The sequence below is a fragment of the Anabrus simplex genome, chromosome 4, assembly GCF_040414725.1.
Source record: "Anabrus simplex isolate iqAnaSimp1 chromosome 4, ASM4041472v1, whole genome shotgun sequence".
NCBI lineage: Eukaryota > Metazoa > Arthropoda > Insecta > Orthoptera > Tettigoniidae > Anabrus > Anabrus simplex.
In genome coordinates, this window is record NC_090268.1 from 244,450,174 (window position 1) to 244,469,196 (window position 19,023).

At 38.6% G+C, this 19,023-nt stretch overlaps 1 protein-coding gene across 3 annotated transcripts in view; it reads right to left on the minus strand.

Moving 5' to 3' along the window:
* Positions 1–19,023, minus strand: part of Dlic (dynein light intermediate chain) — a 316,288-nt gene that overhangs the window by 44,282 nt on the left and 252,983 nt on the right. For 2 of the 3 annotated variants that reach the window (XR_010859834.2, XM_067145473.2), the window contains exons 9-10: positions 16,415–16,529; positions 13,693–13,740 (exon numbers count right to left, since the gene is read on the minus strand). Coding sequence is in view for 2 of the 3 variants with exons in the window: in XM_067145473.2 (XP_067001574.1) it covers positions 13,693–13,740; positions 16,415–16,529 (163 nt within the window). In the remaining variant the exon portion in view is untranslated. The remainder of the gene's footprint in view (positions 1–13,692; positions 13,741–16,414; positions 16,530–19,023) is intronic. The other variant, XM_067145474.2, reaches the window with a different exon arrangement.

The following is a 19,023-nucleotide window of genomic DNA, read 5'->3' on the forward strand; positions in this document are numbered from 1 at the left end:
GGATACTCATTATCGAGGTGTATATTTTGGTAGGATGTTTTACCAATCGACATAGTTTTGTGTGTAAAGTTAGATTGGTTATTTTCACCCCGAAGTGCATTAAAATACGTTTTCCTTTAAGGTTAAGGACCCCCACTTCAATGTAAAGTGTGTAGGAAAGGAGAAATTCTCATCTGAAGGGGAAAGAATTAACAAACCAGCCAGAAACATGGTGCGTGAACGCAGGTCACAGTGTTAAAGTGCAAACGTTCAAGAATTTTCTTGCTAAATGTAAGTATGTGTGTCGGCATACACTTGATTAATTATAATATTATATTTTGATCCTCAAGATGAACTCTATAACCATTGAGAAAGATCTGAATCACAGATTTTCTTGTCACATAAGATTTCTTGTAGAATTCCTGGACCATGCTTTGGTGTTTGCTCTGTTGCGCTCACAAATCTTGCAAATAATATATCCCTACACTGTTGGTGTCCTCTCAAGATGAGATGGTAAAGGCCATATCAGTCGGAAAGGAGTTCAATTGAAACATTTCAATTTGCTGGCAAATTTTATCCCTGTGAGAGCTCTATCATCTCTGATTCAGAAAAATTACTTCCGAGTCCAAAGGCTACAGACAAATTGTTTTGTTCTTGTGCCAAGGTTGTCAACACTTCTGCCCCCTCTAACTTGTGTATCTAGCAACCAATCAAAAATTTTGTGAATATTTTCTCTAGCCAATTACAAATGGGGGTGTGTACAGGCATCCAGCCTATCTGTAAAGAGTTCTGGAAACTTCTCATCAAAATGCTATAAAAGCTAGGAACTTAAGAACTGTCGTCATCTTCATCGCTCCAGTCGATTGTGCGCGGCGTGTAATAAGGAGGCATGGGGCTGCAGGTAGGCGTTCGGAAGGCCCAGCAAGTCAAGTAATGGCGGAATTTACTTAACATGCTTGAGGAGGGGGTTTCAAATTTCTTTTATTCATGTGAAGTTCTAATTTCACGGTTTAAATGTAGATTTTCGGCAAGTCTGAGGACTCCGTTCAAATTCCTGCTGGGAAACACCTATAATTTAAGGGAACAACGAGTGATTCTCTGTTGATTCCCATTCATCTTGGTATGGGGTGACTAAAGTTTTTAATCATCTAAAATTCTTAACACACTCTTGGAATTAAATGTTTTAATTTAGTCACCCCGGCGTAGAATAGGCTTAGCCTCTGTGTCATAGGGCCATAAGCCCACTTAGGGTTTTAGAAACTTCTAGAAAAAGAGTGCAAGTGTATTGCCTTCTACCCTTTTGTTCATGGCCAATCATGTTTAACCTTTTCTTTTTACATTAAGGCCATTTAGTATGGGCACTTATTGCCCCTGTTTATGTTCCTGTAAAAGAGAGTGAATAAATGTTGAGCAGAAGATAAGCCCAAAACAGGGCTAAGTGATAGTAAATAACCTATTTTGAAGATTGTCAAGTATATCCTTGTTCGCTGTAAGAAACTTATGTGCAGTCGCTTAAGTGCGGCCAGTATCCAGTATTCGGGAGATAGTGGGTTCGAACCCCACTGTCGGCAGCCCTGAAGATGGTTTTCCATGGTTTCCCATTTTCACACCAGGCAAATGCTGGGGCTGTACCTTAATTAAGGCCACGGCCGCTTCCTTCCCACTTCTAGCCCTTCCCTGTCCCATCATCGCCATAAGACCTATCTGTGTCGGTGCGACGTAAAGCAACTAGCAAAAAAAAAAAAGAAGAAACTTATGTCTCTGAGAGGCTGGACTACATTAACTTTTGGAGCTCAGACTCCTAGGCTATGTTACCTAGTGGAGCAAATATGCTCTTATCAGATAGTATACCTGTTCAGAGATGTAATGCTCTTTCCCTGTATGTTATCGTGTTGATAATTCTCTTGAGTTCTGTACCTGTATTTTGGACTTTTAACCCGGGATTTCTCACGCTGTTAGAAGAAATCTAACATTGTAAGTTTTTTCGTCGCCTTTTTGTTTTCGCGTGGTAGATGGCACAGAACTCTCCAAAATGCTTCCCCCATTACCTAAGTGACACCACTTTGTTACTTTCAAGGGTGGGGATGCGTGCATGATTGGTGACGGGTTTTGAATTGGCCGAGACCTATGTATCAGTTGGAATCTAGCTGCGGGACTGGCCACGTTAGTGTTGTGTTTAGTTTCTAGCGGCGCAACCTGTCTACATAACGTTTTATAACAGACTGGAAATAAAAATTACAATAAACAAATTGAATTTTATATTGAATTATATATTCAAAATAGTTCTCTCATTCACATGAACCGATATGTATTTTCTACCTGTGATGGATTGTCCCATGAAAAGCATTAATTTTGTGTACATCTGGCATATAGTTACTCCTTTCAGTTCTTGCATAATATCTCTGTATCCGTGTGCAGTTTAATTTAAAATACTGGGGGTCACATTTTCCCGCTCTGTTCCGCACTCGCTTATACAGCGCTCCACGTACTGAGGTACATTTAAGAGGTGGCGATCACCAGTTGAACTTTCTTCAAATATGGCAGCGTGATAGCCACTCCATGTACTATATTCTAGCTCGTTGGGTGGACCCATTTTACTTACCAAGTACTTACCAATATTAACAGTAATATCAGACAGGTAAACATTAACTGCAAAATTGAACTATTTTAGTGTTATTATCACAAACAAGACATAACAGAGTGTTCTACTGTTTGTTCATGATCATGTAATACCAAGGCTTACCACTCGGTTGCTATAAAATGCCATATGGGTTGGTGACATCATGCGGAATCAAGTGCTCATATGCGATTCCATGCTAATCCAGGCACTTTTCACACACACTACTTGATAATCAAGCTAAACAATTAAACTCTGGTGTAATTGATGCAATTATGCAGACAATAATGAAGAAGTATCATTTAAATATGTACCAGACTTACATCCACTTCATACATTCAAAACGACGAGCGCCTTTTAGAAGGCCATCTGTAATACGACAGTGAACTGTCTAGCTGAAGAAGTTTCGAACTTTATCTTCAGACATCTCTACTGTCGACTCTGGTAGGAAGATAGACAATTTTCAAAGAAATTTTTAGTTTCTAAGTTTACAAAACTGTAATGTTTGTAGATTCTTTTCTGTGTTCTTAGGTTACTAGCACTAGTATCCCTTCCTCCTTCATGTAAGTTTTCCACCACTCACAAATTTTGGATATTTATTAAATTAGCCAATAGAAATTGAGGGTGTGAGGAGTTTTGCTAGAGGAATGGGTTGATGGTAGGAAACTCATGGTGTAAGAAGAAGGAAAGCCACAAGATAACATGGTATAGCAGGGATTGGTCACTGAAATCAGTTGTGGACTATATGCTCTTCAACTGTGAGGAAAAGGAACATCACAGATGTGAAGATAATACCATCAGTGGCCTTAGAAAGTTACCACCAGCTGTTGGTAATGAATCTCAAAATACTGAAAGAAAGAAAAAATACAGAAGACCATGAAAGGAGAATAAACGCACGGAAATTGAAAGAGAAGGAAACCAAGGAAGAGTATCAAGAACTAATAAGGAAGAAATTACCAATAGACAAACCAGGGACAGGAGAGGTGGAATGGGAAAGATTTAAAGTATAAAAGCTGCTGAAAATATATGTGGAAGGACCTGCAGAAGGAAGAAATGGAAGGAGACACCATGGTGGAATGACAGAGTGAAAGAAGTAGTAGGGAAGAAAAATAGACCTTTTGGGCGTGGTTCCAACAAAGAACACCAGAGACAAGACAAGACTATACAAACAAATGAATGGAAGCTAAAAAAGTGGTTACAGAGGAGAGGAGGAAGTAGATGGAGAAGTGGACACAGATGATGGAGGAAGATAGCAAAGGTAATTGGAAAATATTATATGGAATGGTGAGAAATAAAGGAAAGAGTGGGCAGAGTGAAGTGGACAGAATAGAGGATAAAAGTGGTAACCTTGTGGAGAAAATGGAGAAAAAGGAGGAAATTAAACTTGTCACCGGTGGTGAGTTGATAATCGGCGGAATCATTTTTGACTTGACAAAAGAAACTAAGGAACTGACATTTTTGAAGAATTCGACTAAAATTTTTGTTGTTGTTGTAAAAATTATGTAAAATTTGTGTGTTTTATTTCTGATGAAGTTGTATTTTAAAGTATTTTCAGGACTCACTGAAGAGATAATTATTTACTTAATCATTGACATTGATACTGCTTCTCTATAGGCCCCTGCGATAAATTTAATTTCCGTTGTTTCCTTCCCTTGTAACATTTTTCAACTGATGTTTGTAATTAGGTCATTGTCCCCTTTAAATTTTCATTGTAAATTTCAAGATCAAAATCATGCTCACTTATTTAAATGTTATTGTAATTATGTGTAAATATTCACTTTCCTGAAGAAACACTGATAGGAACCTCGTGGTTCGATTTGATTTTTTTTTAAATTAATGATGTTATACAACCTTGTACACTTCATACCTTGGTTCTATTCTATATGTTGAGTAAATTAGACAAAGGGTTAATGTTCTCATGTTTCTTTCCCTACAACGTCACGTAAGATCTCGTCCTCTGTAGGATTTCCCCGCCTGCTTCCCATACTTCCTTTCTCTAGTTGTCATGTTGGTTATCCTGTGAAGCCACGTGTTGGTAAAAATTAAAATGTTTTCCTGGTTTATCATCGGCTGATGTCGTTCTTTAAGGTTAGTTATTTTGCATTATCAAATAATTACGTGTTTTATATGTATCTTGTATTATGTGCTCTCTGCTGTTAAAAGGGGGGGGGGGTTACATCTGAACCATGCTCTGCTACCAGATGTAACCCCCCCTTTTAACAGAAGAGAGCACATAATACAAGATACATATAAAACACGTAATTATTTGATAATGCAAAATAACTAACCTTAAAGAACGACATCAGCCGATGATAAACCAGGAAAACATTTTAATTTTTACCAACACGTGGCTTCACAGGATAACCAACATGACAACTAGAGAAAGGAAGTATGGGAAGCAGGCGGGGAAATCCTACAGAGGACGAGATCTTACGTGACGTTGTAGGGAAAGAAACATGAGAACATTAACCCTTTGTCTAATTTACTCAACATATAGAATAGAACCAAGGTATGAAGTGCACAAGGTTATATAACATCATTAATTAAAAAAAAAATCAAATCGAACCACGAGGTTCCTATCAGTGTTTCTTCAGGAAAGTGAATATTTACACAAAATTACAATAACATTTAACATTTAAATAAGTGAGCATGATTTCGATGTTGAAATTTACAATGAAAATTTTTTTTTTTTTTTTTTTGCTAGTTGCTTTACGTCGCACCGACACAGATATGTCTTATGGCGACGATGGGACAGGAAAGGGCTAGGAGTGGGAAGGAAGCGGCCGTGGCCTTAATTAAGGTACAGCCCCAGCATTTGCCTGGTGTGAAAATGGGAAACCACGGAAAACCATTTTCAGGGCTGCCGACAGTGGGGTTCGAACCTACTATCTCCCGAATACTGGATACTGGCCGCACTTAAGCGACTGCAGCTATCGAGCTCGGTCAATGAAAATTTAAAGGGGACAATGACCTAATTACAAACATCATATAAGACAAGTTGAAAAATGTTACAAGTGAAGGAAACAACGGAAATTAAATTTAGCGCAGGGGCCTATAGAGAAGCAGTCCTCTCCTAATACACATCAGTGAGGGACGCAAAGCTCAACAGGTGTGCACTAAATTGATACAGAATTACTGGAGGCAACTCAGAAGAAAAAATTAAGGTTTACATATTCACAAAAGGTTAATAAAAGGAATTGCCTCCAAAATAAAGGATATGGCTAGCTGACGAACTACGGCATTACAAAATCAAAAGCGGTGAAAACCAGGGTCTAAGGCAAACTCCGAACGAATGAATTTACATTTTAATTTAACACTTGAGAATAGAAAACATGCTTACCCCGGGATGGCTGGAGCCGGTGAGCAGACCACCTTAAAAGGTGTGTCCGATCGTTACGACGTACGAAAACCAAAGACGCTGAACAGAGCCTTGCTCTTGCTAAGGAGCCAAAAGGCCGGAAATAGGGAAATACTCAAACAGCCAATCAGGGAAGCTACCTATGTTTCGTCTGAAGTTTCACCAATACAAATTAGTGTTATTTTCACCAATAGAATTACAGCACCATATATGGTAATGTGGGAAATTCATTCTAGAGGTTTCGATTGTGAAACTCAGCGATTTCGTGATCAAAGCCTCCACGTGGCACTACAGGGTGATACAAAAAATGGGTTACAAACAAACATATTACTGGAGATCTCCAATATCAATGTCAATGATTAAGTAAATAATTGTCTCTTCAGTGAGTCCTGAAAATACTTCAAAATACAACTTTATCAGAAATAAAACACACAAATGTTACATAATTTTTACAACAACAACAAAAATTTTAGTCAAATTCTTCAAAAATGTCAGTTCCTTAGTTTCTTTTGTCAAGTCAAAAATAATTCCGCCGACTATCAACTCACCACCGGTGACAAAACTAATCTGGAAGAAGTACTCTGAGGACCTCCTGAATGTGGTTGGATTAAGTTAAGATTATATTGAGGAAACTGATGACAGGTGTGAGGAGAAAATGGATGAGTTAACTTGGGCAGTAGTGGAGGAAGCTGTGAAGAGGATGAAACAGGGTAAAGCACCAGAAGTGGATGAGTTAAATGTGGAGATGATAAGAGCTGCAGGGGTAATGGGTACACAATGGCTATACAGGATGATGTGGGTAGTGTGGAATGAGAAAAAAGTACCAGAAGATTGGAAGAAGGGTGTAATAGTACCCTTAAGAATGGAGGCAGAAGAAAATGTCAGAACTAATGTGGTATAACTCTGATATGTCACTGTGCCAAGATACGTGAAAAGGTACTGGAAAAGAGAATAAGAAGGTCAGTGGAAAAAGAATTCAGAGAAGAATAGTATGGCTTTAGACAAGGAAGGTCAACTATTGACCTCATATTCACAGTCAGACAGCTACAAGAACGGCACTATGAGTATGGGGAAGATTTAGTGATGGCCTTCATGGACATAGAGAAGGCATATGGCAGTGTCTGTAGAAACAAGATCACGGAAGCTATGAGAGTAAACGCAGTAAATGAACAGATAGTGATAAGGGGGAATAATATGTACGATGGAAGCAAAAGCTGTGTTAAAGTCGGAACCGAAAGAACTGGATGGTTAAGTTAACAAATGGTGTAAAGCAAGGAAGTGCCCTCTCACCTCTACTATTTATAGTGGTGATGGATGATACTGTATAATACAGAAAGTAGCACAGATCAGCGGAGAGAGCAAGAATGAAAGCGGTGCTGTTCGCAGATGAACTATTAATATGGGGAAACTATGAGAGTGAAGTGCAGGAACAGCTCAATGCATGGGAGGAAGTTGTGTCATCTTATGGAATGAAGTTCTTAGCACAAAAGAGTGAAGTGCTGGTAATGACACGAAACAAGAACTGAGTGTATAATGGCATGATATTAGAAGGGGAGCAGTTGAAAAGAGTTGATAGCTTTAAATACCTGCGAAGTGTAATTGAAGAAAATGGAGGAAACAAGATGGAAATCAATGAAAGAAGGTGTGAAAATGGATTCTTTAAGAGTGTGGGAGGATTGATATGGAACAGGGATGTACCACAGAGATGTAAAGGTGTTATCTACAAGACTTATTTTGTGTCAATTCTGACGTAAGGATCAGAAATATGGGTGACGAAAGAGAGGGATAAAAGCAGAATACAAGCAGTGGAAATAAAGTTTCAAAGATGTTGAGTAGGTTTAACAAGAATGGACAGAGTAAGAAATGAGAGAGTTTGGGAGATGGTAAATGAGGTACCCATTCAGGAAAAGATAGAAAAATCAAGGCTGCAATGGTATGGACATGGTAAGAGAATGGGAGAAGAAAGGATATCAAGAAAGATGTTAGAAATGGAGATGAAGAGAAGGAGACCTAGAGGAAGACCGAGAGACAGATGGCTAAAAGGTGTAAAGAAGAGCATCGAGGCAAGAGGAGGGACATGGACTAGAGTGAGAGAATTGGTAGATGGACAGAAAACGATGGAGAGGCTTATGTTCCAAGCAGATCCAGCCTGTGGTTTGAAACTGCTCCAGATGATGATGATGAAAAAATGAAATGGCGTATGGCTTTTAGTGCTAGGAGATCCCAGGACAGGTTCGGCTCGCCAGGTGGAGGTCTTTTGATTTGACGCCCTTAGGCGATCTGCGCGTCACGATGAGGATGAAATGATGATGAAGACAACACATATACCCAGCCCTTGTGCCAGGGAAATTAACCAATGATGGTTAAAATTCCCCCGACCCTTCCGGGAATCGAACCCGGGACCACGTGACCAAAGGCTAGCACGCTAACCATTTAGCCATGGAGCCGGACATCATGATGATGATGATGATGCTGCGTACAGGGCTTCGGCCCAGAGAGTTCTGGAACTTTCCACTATAAAACCTGGGACCTTTTAGGCCATGTCTTTCCATCGCTCCAGTCAAGAGGTTTAGGGTGTTCGTAGTGGAGGCAGGGGGCAAGCCTTGCCCGTCACTGGAAGGCCCACCAGCTCAAGGTAATGGCAGACATCTTTTAATCATGCGGTAGCTCAGAAAGCTGACTTAGGGGGAAGGTTTCAAAATTCTTTCATAATGTAAATCTATCAACTTTTCAATGTAAATTTTCAAATAAGTCCAAGGACTTTATTCTAACTTAGGGAATAAAGAGTGTTAACCCTCTTGTAATTCCCATTCAACTTGGTACTGGGATGATTATGATTTTGTAAACTTTAAAATTTTTCTCTTCTTTTTAGCATTTAATTCTTTCTCTCTATCTAGTCACCTCAGTAGTATAGGTTTAGCCTCCGTAACTTCGGGCCATAAGCTCATATTGGGTTTTCAAGAACTGTCCAGTGTATTTCAAAGGAGTGCAAGAGTTCACCTTCTAATATTTTGGTTTTTGGCCGATATATTAAATCTTTTCTTTTTCACTAAGGCCATGTAGGATGGGCACATTGCCTCTGTTAAAGTTTAACCTTCCTATTTAAATTTAACTTAGGCTGTCGAGTGAGTAAGACAGGGAAAACTGTTTTTCTTTGATCTAATGTAAAACTTAGATCCTGCCTTGGAGAGGCTTGATTGTAATAAGTTGGAGAGTAGTATCCTAAAGGATTAATTGAATGGAACAGTGGTGCTCTTTTAACATTTGTAAATTTGGAGCTTCAAGCTCACTCTGTAAATTATTGTGTACCTGATTGTTTTAGGGTTTCCCAAATCATTATCAATACTAGACGTAACAAGCTCACCTTTGTCCATCCAACTGTTATTTTGTTATTTGTAAATTTGAATTCAGAACAAGAAAAGGGAAGAAATAAAATTTCAAATGTTAGAGTTTTAAATTATACTTTGATCTTTTCTCTGTCCACCCATTCACCTTCTTTTACTTCTGTGCTCCACGGAAATCCCATAACAAAATAAACAGTTTTTCAGTACTTAGATTTAAATTTGAAACACCCGTTGACTCAAATACGTATTAATTTATGTAATTAGCACATATCTAGGTTATGTTAGCCGGGCGGTCTGTAAAAACAGCAGGGCGGTGCACCCATTAGACAGGTCCTAGGGAGAACAGTAATGGATAGAACAGGCTTACCCCACGACTGAGGATCAAGGAAGAAGCCTCCCCGAAGATTGTGGTTAATGCAATCGGGCGTTCCCTGGGCAATGGTTTAACCAGCTGATTCTTCCACAAAGGTGCTGCTACACAGCAGCAAGAATGCAAGAGAACTTATCTACACATAGTTCTTTTCAGGACCAACAAAGCACAGAACACTAATCAATTTCCATTGGTAACAACTTACGGATATATGTCACTTGAACATCGAATCGATTTCAACTGCTAAGAGTCAATATCTCTCACGGATGATGCTGCAGATACTGTAGATGTAATAGCAATACAGGAGACTCACACCAAGGATGACACAGATCTTTACAGAAGAGGAAGGATATATGGTTATGACCTGGCTGGAGCCATAAATGATGAACAATACGGTATTGCTACCCAGGTCCCATCTCACTGACTACAAAGTAACTTATCAAGACAGAACAGCAGATGTCTTTGTTTTGGCTGTAGAGATTGCCGGCATCACTGTAGTAAATATTTACAAACCCCCACCAGTCAGTTGGCCAAATCCTCCTGTAAGATCCTTCGGTCACCCAGTAGTGTATGTTGGTGATTTCAAGAGCCATAGTCATGTATGGGGATATCAGAATGAAGACGGCAGTGGGGAAATTCCAAATGAACGAATGGATCTGTAAAATCTTCAACTTGTGTACAACGTTAGAGATCCAGGAACGTTCAGATCTGGTAGATGGTTAAAGGATTATTCCCCTGATCTGTGCATCGTATCTAAATCTGGAAATAACGATATGACACAACGAAAAGTCATCAAGTCTTTCCCACACAGCCAACATAGGCCAGTCATTATTTATTATGGTACAGAAATTCCACTAGTCATCTCCATCCCACAACCTCGCTGGAATTTTCAACTTGCGAACTGGGAACTGTTTCCGAAAGGTCTTGATAACACCATTCAGTGGATTCATCCAATTTCATCCAATTATGAACGATTTGTATGTGCTATTAATGCCAAAAACTATATTCCATGTGGGTTTTGGAAGGAATACATCCCTGGATGGTCTCAAGAATGCAATGATTTATATGCTAAATATCAAGAATCTCACGATGATACAACAGCTGATGACCTTTTGAGAGCTCTCAATAAGAACAGAAGAGAAAAAAGGCATAAAACAGTGGCAGAACTTAACTTTACACATTCTAATCGCAAAGCCTGGGACCTTATAAGAAAATTTGGTACAGATCCAAGGCTGTCAAGCACAGTCCCATGTGTGTATGCCAATGGTGTTGCATCCAGAATTTGAAAGCTAAAATTGACAAGGCACATACACGAATCGTGATAAATGAATTGTACATAAAGAGATCCAATCTAACACCACATCCTGATTACTCAGGTGACTTCAGCATTGAGGAACTTGATATGCTAAAGGTAAATAAAGCTGTTGGCTTTGATGGTGTTTCTTAAAGCTATAAGACCTAAAAAAAAAAAAATTGTGGCTCATTGAATTCTTCAGTGCAATTCTACGAACTGGAAGATTACCAAAGCTTTTCAAGCAGGCTAAGATAAATGCCATCCTGAAACTAGGCAAAGACGGAACCGATGCTTCTCACTACCGGCCAGTATCACTACTCAGCATGACCTATAAGTTATTAGAAAGGCTTATTCTAAATCGCATTCAAGAGGCCATTGATCAAACCATCCCTGTTGAACAAGGTGGCTTTAGGAAACATCGGAGCTGCTGCGACCAGGTTTTAGCATTGGCAACTCTAGTCGAAGCTGGATTTCAACAAGGTCTCCAATCAGCTGCAGTTTTTGTGGACCTTACAGCAGCTTATGGCACTGTGTGAAGGGATGGCTTGATGTCGAAGTTTATTGAAATCATCCCATCAAAAGCTGGCGTTTCTAGTGAACAACAAGCTCTCTGACAGACGCTTTAAGGTGTTTCAGAATGGACAATCTAGTGGATGGAGGACTCTAAACAATGACCTACCTCAGGGATCAGTTCTGGCCCCCATTCTGTTTAACTTGTATATTCATGGTATGCCAGACACTGACTCATTGAAAATCCAGTATGCAGATAACCTAGCATTAGTCTTCCAGAGTAAAGATCTTATGCACTGTGAGAATGTACTGACAAGTGATCCGACGAAATTGGGTGACTATTTCCATAAATAGAGACTTCAACCTAACCCAAATAAAATTGAGGCAACTGCATTCCATCTAGATAATAAGGAAGCCCATAGGAAGCTACACGTGACTTTCGACGGAACCGAAGCACCGCATAACTACAATCCAAAATATCTAGGAATCACTCTGGATTGGTCCTTGACATTCAAACAACAGTGCATCACGTTATCTAAGAAATTTGGCTCCAGAGTGAACTTACTCCGCAAGATTGCCGGAAGTAGCTGGGGTGCGGACCCCAATACCCTACGCTCTGCTACACTCGTTCTTGTGTATTCTGCTGGTGAATACTGTGCTCCTGTATGGCAAAACAGCATTCACACAACAAAGATTGATGTCAAGCTTAATGAAGTCATGAGAGTTATCACGGGTACTGTCAGATCTACTCCCCTTCAGTGGTTACCTGTCTTAGGTAATATTGCCCCGCAAGATCTAAGGAGGAAAGCAGCTAAGGTAAACTTGCTCAAGACTATCTCTTCTCACAGAATTCTCCCTTGTATGATGCCCTATAAGACCCACCAACAACTCGACTGAAATCACGTTAACCACCCTGGACTGATTTTAAAAGTATCAGTTCTTTCGACATGACCTCCGAGTGGCGACAATGTTGGCATGAACATCCACTCAACAACGCTCACTTGGTTCAAGATCCAACAAAGAAGGTTGAAGGATTCCAACTGCCGCGTCAAACCTGGTAAAAGATGAACCGAATTAGAAGGAGTCAAGAGAGGTGTGGTTACATGTTGAAGAAATAGGGTTTCCGTTCGACTGCGACTGCGGAGCGCACAATGGAACACAATGTTAAGGAGTGTCCACTTCGAGCATTTAACAGTGATCTGAAGCTTCTACACCAAGTGAATCCGAGTGCTCTGGACTGGTTGTCAAATTTGGACATTTCCATTAGATATTAGATTTTTTGTGTACTTGTAAAGCCCAAATAATATGCTTTTATGCTTCTCAAGGTGAAATAAAAGCAAATGGGAAACTTAAATTACAAACTTTTGAGGAATAACTGGAACTGATAAGGAGAGAACCTACCTGTTTGAGGATAGCAGTGTGTGAGGATTTAAAGATTGTCGTCTTCTTGTGTTGTCAGTGTCTCCTCTTTCTGTTGCTCCCTCTTCTCATACAGACCTGCTATTATGTCTGCCCTATTTTGTGTTCTTTTTCTTGTTCCTCTCTCTCCCATGTGACTTGATTTGTCACTTGTTCGTTTCTTTTCAATACAAATTTCGATGCAAATCAATGTTTACTCCGGTTCAATGATGAGCATCGTTCCCAACAGAAAGAGAGGCAGAAAAGTAACTTGTTCATCAATATCTTATCTACTACTTAACGAAAAGTATCTTACAATATCTGGCTGTTATTTGAGGAATGAGCTTCATTAGAGATCTGTTTGAGAGTTGACATCATCATTCTAATAAAGGCAAAGGAGAAGAAACTTATAAAGAAGACCTCATGGCCACTTTTCGTAATTACCAAACACCAACCGGGGGTTTACAAGAGGTACACCTTTCTGCTGAAACTGCTCTATGTAAAACATAATGTGAAGTCATGAAGAGATTCATTGTATCCTGGAATATAATTCAGCTAGATGTGCAGATACTATTTCCATGAACTGCAATGAAAAGAAATGTTCACTGCTAGATTTTATCGAGTATGCTTTGAGAACACACAGCAGGCTTCATTGGTGGATAAGGAGAAGAAAGCCATATACAGCCAGTGACCGGAAGAGCACAAAATAAAAACAAGATGGGTTGAATCACAGTTTCCTGAGAAATATTTTACTCAATTATAATTACAAACTACTTTTTCAACAATTAACCAGTAGAAATTAGTGCAGTTACAATTACTTGCCAGAATGCAGTCTTTGGGAAATCACTGAATCTTCTTTTTCACATGGGGCTGAAACGATACCCAATATATTCGTTAATTTTGTGTTCTTTCAGTATAGGGACATTAGCTGGCTATCATTGCTAAGTGAGACTAAACATGATGATACCTTAGAACTTTCAAAATGATTATTCCCAAGCAGAGTTTTCATTTCACACTCGTGTTCTCATTATTTTCAGGGCCAACTAATTCAAAATAGTTATTCAAACAGAGGAATGGAAATTCCTTAATCCATTCACATGTTTATTCTGGTTCCATTATCAACCACGTGCAAACTCACAAAGTTGTGGTATCATTATTTAAATCTCAACCAGTAACCATAACAAGCTGTGAGTAAATGAATAAGTGCAAATTGTATCATTGTCTTTATAGCCTCGGTAAGTGCTATGGCTCCAAAGTTGCCAAACTCTCGATGTGATGTACATCGATCACTAGAATGTCACAAATACTGTACTATTTTATTTCACAAAGTAAATTACGAGAAAAATTACATTTCATGAAAAAGTAAAGATTACAAGTACAAACGACTGCATAAGAATTCATTACAAGTAATTTGATTACTTCTGCTCAATCACTTCTCAACTCTGTTTACAACCCATGTGGCCTTTACTTAAGTTGGCTTCATCTTCACACATTTTTAATTTTGAAATATTGCTAATAGACCACATTGATTGATTTCTGCACTTTTATCAAAACATTACCTAATTTGTAACACAACAGATTTGTCCCAAATAATTCACACAATGCTCTTAATATATTGAAATGAATGTATAATTTAGTCAACAAAAGAGAAAGCATATGACAGGGTATAGAGGAAAAAGATGTTCGCCATACTGGGGGACTATAGAAGCAAGTGTAGATTATTAAAATCAATCAAAGGCATATATGTTGACAATTGGGCTGCAGTGAGAACTGATGGTAGAATGAGTTCTTGGTTCAAGGTACTTAAAGGAGTTGGACAAGGCTGTAATCTTACACCTTTGCTGTTCACAGTTTACACGCATCATCTTCATTGTCTTTATAAACATGTTAATTTAATTGGCATTGTTAAAAATTTCAGAAGTTTTAAGTTTGAGATGATATTGTAATTTTAATCAAGACTATATATAGACTAATATGTTACAGTACACACAGTTTCAATCACCGTTAGAATGAAAGATGAAATGCATGAAATTTTTTAGCCAGAATCTTATTGTGTCTTGTTACCATTGAGTTTTAGACATCAGTGTTAATGAATCAAGTCTTTTACTCTAACTTTGGCATTGTTATTTTAATCACAACTAAAATGTCAATTATACATTGTATATCATAACTGCATTTCAGCAAAATGTTTTTTTACCTAATTAGTGTTGAGACTATAATGAAGTACAATTAATTATAACTACACCAAGATTATAACTTAATCTTGAGCTATTGTAATGGCTGAGGATGCTTGGTAGACGAGCAAAACATGTCCCAATTGTAGTATTATGTCAAGGATAAAATCCTAACAAACATTTTATGTATGGAATAGGTGGAAAACAAATAAATATTTGTATTATTATATAACAAATTTCAATACGGGCCCAAATATGAGAGTATTTAAATGGTCTACGTCGAAGCCTTCAGTTTACAGGATCTCAGATTTAATTGCCGGCTGGGTCGAGGGTTTTAATCGCGCGTGGTTAGAATTAACATTATCCACTTCTCTATTATTGTCCATTTGTCATAAATGGAGCCTTTAACTTCACTTTCGCTATTACCTATACACAGAATCTTGGAAAGGTATAGCCATCGCAGTTACTCAGAACCCTGGAAAATGCCGAACGCAGTTTTCAGTGAAACATCAGGGCCATCATGTGCTCCTGGACCACAGCCTACAAGCCCAGAAATACGGATGTTTATAATACCGGCTGTGAAAAGCCTCAACTGCTAACACAATTACGAAAGACTGCTTGGCAAGAAGTGTGTTGCTGAGCGAGTTAGCCATGCAGTTAGGGTTGTGCAGCTGTGAGCTGAGTTGCATTCGGGAGCTAGTGGGTTCAAAACCCAATGTTGGCAGCCCTGAAGATGGTTTCCTGTGGTTAACCATTTTCACACCTTAATTAAGGCCACAGCCGTTTCCTTCCCACTCCTAGCCCTTTCCTATCCCATCATTGTCTAAAGACCTATATGTGTATAATAATAATAATAATAATAATAATAATAATAATAATAATAATAATAATGTTATTTGCTTGACGTCCCACTAACTACTCTTATGGTTTTCAGAGACGTCGAGGTGGCGGAATTTAGTCCCGCAGGAGTTCTTTTACATGCCAGTAAATCTACCAACATGAGGCTGACGTATTTGAGCACCTTCAAATACCACTGGACTGAGCCAGGATTGAACCTGCCAAGTTGGGGTCAGAAGGCCAGCGTCTCAACTGCCTGAGCCACTCAGCCCGGCACCTATCTGTGTCGGTGCGATGTAAAGTACATTGTAAAAAAAAAAAGAAATGTGTTGCACTATAGGAAAAATCTGTCTAAAATCTGCTCGAAGAACAATTTTCCCACAAAATAAAGTTGCTCTTCATATCTTTGGGAAGATGAATCGCACACATTAATGAATGAATATTCACCACTGGGGCTTCATCCTAATATTATGAGCAGTGTTAACAGAACGTTGTCAGCTTCTTCGGAATTTAATTTTAATTCCTATACTTACCAGTTGGTTTCTGCGTGGCAGAACCTGCTCCAGTTTTCTTATACAATAAAGAATTAAAGAAGTTGGCCAACACTCCTTCTCCACTTCCTGCAACACCTGGCTTTGTACCATCCATCTGAAACAATTCAGCAGTTAGTATAAACTCTAGGGAAAAGGAATGGATGGAAATTGTACCATGTGGTAACATTATACACATAAAAAAATAAATAAGCAAGGGAAGATACATGAATAAACTAGCAAGGACGACTAATATGAACAGATGGACAACAGGATGTGTGGAAGGTGTTGGATGACCCTGCCAGGAACATAATTAGGTGGTGCTTACATTCTTGAATAAGACTATTAGGTTCCTTAAAATATCATTTATTAACCATAACACTTTAGGTTCATTTAGATAATGACGTTAACGTTCAAAACAAAAATAAATTTAAAAAATACCACATAGCTTGCATGTACTAATAGACATTGCTTGTCAACACTCAGAAAATGGTAAAAAGACATAATTTATGTTTTTAACTTGAAATAATCATCTTCCTCACAAATATGGTGACTCTTGCAGTCTAGGACTATAAAACAATAATATATTAAGATGCTACATTGAGAAACAAGTGAAGGAGACCAAATTGACAACTGTGCTCGTAGGCACGGGAGGTTTGGTAGTCCTGACTTCAGAAACCAAGTGATGTTTTGTGTGCCGAATAAACGCCAACAGTTTCAAAGGTGATATCAAAGGAATTTACCATTTTAGAACTAAGGTTAAACAGTAGAAAATTACCTGTACAAAACACAAATGAGCTAATGAACAGCAAGAGGATTCCAAAGACATGACCCAGTAAATAAAAAGGTGTATTTTGGAACTGAAGATTCCCTATTGCAGTGAGCTAGTCCTATTCTACCGAGATGAGCAACAAAGAAAAACACAATGACATTATGTTACGATTTACATGGTAAGATTGCCTGCTTCCAAATAAACTGCACATCATAATGCTGAAAAGCGCTAACTTAGGCCGGAGCTCCCTCCTCGGAGTGAGAGCCCAGAACATACACGACCACCTTCTAAGAGGATCAAGATTAGAATACTCTATGCTAGCTTTGTGTCTGAGAATATGAAGATGACCCCCCCACCATTTCAGTTTGTGCACATCCCATTACAAAAGAACGGAGCCAACTGACCAATCATGTTCAGGATTTGACCGGAGCAGTCTATGCACATTCTTACCACGAGGGTGGAATGTTCTCACATCCTCTGACAATTTGTCAGAACCCAGAATTAAACATGACTTGTTTCTGGCGCCAGTGAGCCGTGAGAACGAAGGAGCCAGTCCTTCCATATGGTGTCCAAACAGTCCCTCTTAACATCTTGCTGTGTAGTACATAAAATTCAGTTTTCTTTATAACAACAACAACAACAACAATGATAATGATAATAATAATAATAATAATAATAATAATAATAATAATAATAATAATAATAATACTCCGCCTGCAGTACCTAATGGGTGGATTGAGTAGCTCAGTAGTTGCTGTTGCCAGTCCTAAGCCTGGAGAAAGGAGGGGGATTGGCTCAATGCCGTAAAATGACAGCCAGAGAACATGTTGAGACAACTTCTAAGACTCAATACCTTAGTTGTAATATTGCACAATCAATCTCCCCAATACCTTCAACCTATTAGAATGATGATGTTTTTCAACAAAGCACCTACCCCAGGCACTAGTAGACATACTAGTTTTTCTCAGTCATCGGATTCTGGGGGACCGAGAACATCATGCAGAAATGTATCGGAGCTTCCCAAATCTCTTCACCCAAAATGTAGGACCTTCATTGGTAGTCTAAACATCAACACATTTCAGGAAACTGGGAAGTTAAAGCAATTAACAAACATGTTAGATAACTTTAACATCCAAATTTCAGCACTTCTGGAAATCTGATAAACGGATGAAAATCATTTTGACTCAGGAAATTATAGCATTTACAAAGGCACACCAGCAATCTCCCTTTATAAGAAGCCATTACAATTTGGCACTGGATTTGCTGTAAGAAGAAACATTACTAACTCAATACTTAACTTTTCTTCACCTTCTGAAAGAATTTAACATTATCCACTAAATCAGGAAACAAAGCTTATACATCAATTAATGTGCATGCTCCCACCAATAACTACAATCGAAAAGATCCACAAATGATGGAAGACTTCTGGGAATTACTAGAAGAAACTACAGGCACCAAAACATCACACAAAAGTTCTATTGGGAGATCTTAATGCCCAAATTGGTAGAGAAAAAATTCAGGACCACTGTAGGACTATACTCAGCGCACAACAGGACTAGTAAAATTGGAAAAAGATTAAATGACTTTTGTAAAAATTGTGGTCTCAAATTAATGTCAACACATTTCCAGGCACTTTCACACAAGAAAAAAACCTGGAGATCCCCAAATTTTCACTTGGGAGAATTTCAAATAGATTATGTGTCAATTATCAACAACAATAAAAAAAAAGAAATTATGAATGTTAAAGTTAAAAAAGGAATAATTGACTCTGATCACTATCTATCCTTAATCAAGGTAAATTTTCAACCAAACAGGTCCAAACCAAGAATAACAAAAACCC